At 40.0% G+C, this 2790-nt stretch overlaps 1 protein-coding gene across 1 annotated transcript; it reads left to right on the top strand.

The window, feature by feature from the left end:
- Positions 1-1071: 1071 nt before the first annotated feature.
- Positions 1072-2552, top strand: LOC125177593 (the record flags this gene model as incomplete). Its single annotated transcript, XM_047879585.1, has 3 exons — positions 1072-1141; positions 1728-1866; positions 2441-2552. Coding segments are annotated over exons 1-3 (321 nt in total), but the record flags the coding sequence as incomplete, so codon positions are not given.
- Between the last annotated feature and the right edge of the window lie 238 nt (positions 2553-2790).

Genomic DNA, 2790 nt, shown 5'->3' with positions numbered 1-2790 from the left:
TTTCTTGGTCTTTAGCTGAGCCTTAACTGCACTGTTCTTCTTTTTTTGTGCACTTTCACTTTGATGTATGCGGTTACTTCCTACATTATTTACAGGCCTTGATCTACGGACATCATTCCTACTAATTACTTGTCCTCCATCTCCTCTGACTGTCCGTTAGCAGCCGGTCTTGTCTTGGCAGCTTGGAAGTGACTGACCTGATTTTCCGTGCCTTTCCGCCTGATTCTCTCCTGCCACTTCATGCGAAAAACCGCCCTTTCTAAGGGGATGGAATCTTTCTTTACAAAAACTGACTTGTAATCAGGGGATTCTCCAAGCTTTCTCGCTGTTTTCAGCACGCTCCAGACCTGAGCAGAATCCTTTACAGTCACCAACAGAGGTCTGAAGGAGTTGGCAGCAGCATCCTTCGAGCGTAGCCTCTTGCAAGATGTAACATCAATCGATGTGTTGAGTACCTTGCTGCAACAATCTACAACAAATGCCGTGTCATCCATCACTCGGTCCTTTGCATCAGATGCGGTACTCTCGGGAATCCCAAACCAATTATTATCTGACCCCGGTCTCTACCTGAGTGATACCGAAGATGATCTTGAGTTTAATCTTTATAGTGAGTCAAGTGGTTGGTCCTCGGTGACCATCATCATGACGAACAAAATTCACGAACTTGTAATTTATTTGAGCTCAATTTCCCAAATCAAGGTAAGGAGGGACTTAGTCTTGACTCCAGAGACCTAGCCAACCTCCTCCACCTATTACCCACCAACTTCAAACATCAGCCGTAACTATCACTCATAAATCAAACAATCAGAGGGAGACGTTTGAAAATTTTTTTAGATTAACTAAAGCTCAAGAAGAAGAATATAATAAATTAACAAGGTTCGAACTGAGGCTTGTCCTCAGGAAACTGAATGAAGATCACAAAATAAAATCCTTAGTTTAATCAGGAAAATTGCCAGAGTAAATGCCGTGAACGCAACCTTTATCTGTGCTAATGATGCTGATAACAAGGCACTGGGGTCGCGCTCTGCCTGTCTGACTGCCGTGGTTTGTTTCATGTCGAAGGCTAAGAAGATGAGAGCTTCGTTCTACGTCCTGACCACCCTTGCGGGTGTGCTGTCTTGCTTCTTCGTCGAGGCTGCAGGTAAGAAAAGATAGACCGCAACCCAAACATACTTAATAAAATTGTAAGTTCATTGATTGCGCTAAATTTAGGTTTGATGTTTAATCTCTTAAAAGGTTCATCAATAATTTGTAATAGTAGTTGGCAGAAGATTTTGATTGAGAATCCAATAATTAACGGAAGAACCTCTAATTATTGAGAGCCCCTGGCTTTAGCCGTGGAGTGCAACGTAACTTGCAGCAATTCTTGAAGGTTACATCCCTATCGCTGCAGGCTGCTTCGGGAGAAATATTTCGCCACTTCACATTCTAAATGGATTAAAAAAGCAATGAATCTTTCCGCTGCTGCACAAAAGATAACGTACTAAGCTAGATGAAAATCTTATCAAAGTTACCCAAATTTTATCCGCTCCTGAAACTGTAAAACCTGGTCTACAATGCCTGGCTTTATCTGTTTTCTCTTCCTACCGAGTGAATGAAGCGTACATAGTCTGAGAGGCATCTACCGTAGGAAAACTAGACGATTCTGTAATTATATAAAACCCGAAAGATATCGATTATGTATAACATACTCAAAATGTATCAGTAAAACTTAAGACACTCCGCAGATATCCCGGACTTACGGTACCGTAAAGCGTACACCGCACCTAATTGTGCTGGCGCTTCTTACGAGTTCTTCGACTACACCCCAGAACTGAGCGTGTACGGCATGGACAACTCCATCATGAGCATTTATTTTACTGGCAAGTAAGTGATAGATTAATAATAATGGCCGTGGTATTATCCTTTTTTGAATAGAGAAAAGTCATCCCTTCGACTAAGAGACGAAAAGCCAATACTAAGTCTGAAGTGGCTTTCTCATCCTTCACGTCAGACTAGAACAAATGCGCAAGAGAATAAGTCCCCAGGAACAAGCAAGAAAAGCGCAGCAGTCGCCGGGCTGAAACACACCTGCTCAAAGAAGAACATTTGAATTTTAATAAAAATTGTACATGTATTAATTGAAAACAAAACTAATTTGGAAATTACTTTATTATGCTCATTGTATATTTTTGTTATGTTTTGTTTTCTACGTTTTTTGCGCTCAAATAACTTTTAAATAAGTGGTAAAAAGCGAGGGCAGAAATTAGACATGTAGGAAGCACCCGATTGCATGTGACAAAAAAGTGCTTCTGTTTAAAACACAAGTTAAAACCCAAAATTTTGATTACTAATTGATTTTAGGGAAAAATTTCGCGATTGATGTATAGTTGTATACCATCAGATAATAGATAACTTTAAATGAAGTTAGTTGGCGGATAAGCAAATGATTGTCCCGCAGCTGGATCCTGTACGCTGACAACTTCTACAACTTCGAAGTTTTAGGAGGGACGTATGTCCATCGCAGCGGAATCAACGTTTGCTACAACCTCGTTTCTCCCCTTGCTGGAAATGTGAGTCATAACGTGGATATATGTTCATACTGGAAATGCTTCGTCTTAAAAAGTTGTCGTAAATGGTTGGTTTAATGTTAATGAAAGTGGTGGAATCATATAGAGCTTAGCGATTCTCAATCTTATTTTTTGACATATTATAAGACTGCACTGTATTATGAAGATTGATCTTTAAATTTGACTGAAGCTCGAAATTATCAAAATAATGTTAGGTAACTTCGATTCTGAGCGACTTGTA

Source organism: Hyalella azteca, unplaced genomic scaffold, assembly GCF_000764305.2.
Source record: "Hyalella azteca isolate HAZT.00-mixed unplaced genomic scaffold, Hazt_2.0.2 contig3374, whole genome shotgun sequence".
Lineage (NCBI taxonomy): Eukaryota > Metazoa > Arthropoda > Malacostraca > Amphipoda > Hyalellidae > Hyalella > Hyalella azteca.
The sequence above is the reverse complement of the archived record's forward strand: the minus strand, read 5'-3'. Positions and strand labels throughout refer to the sequence as shown.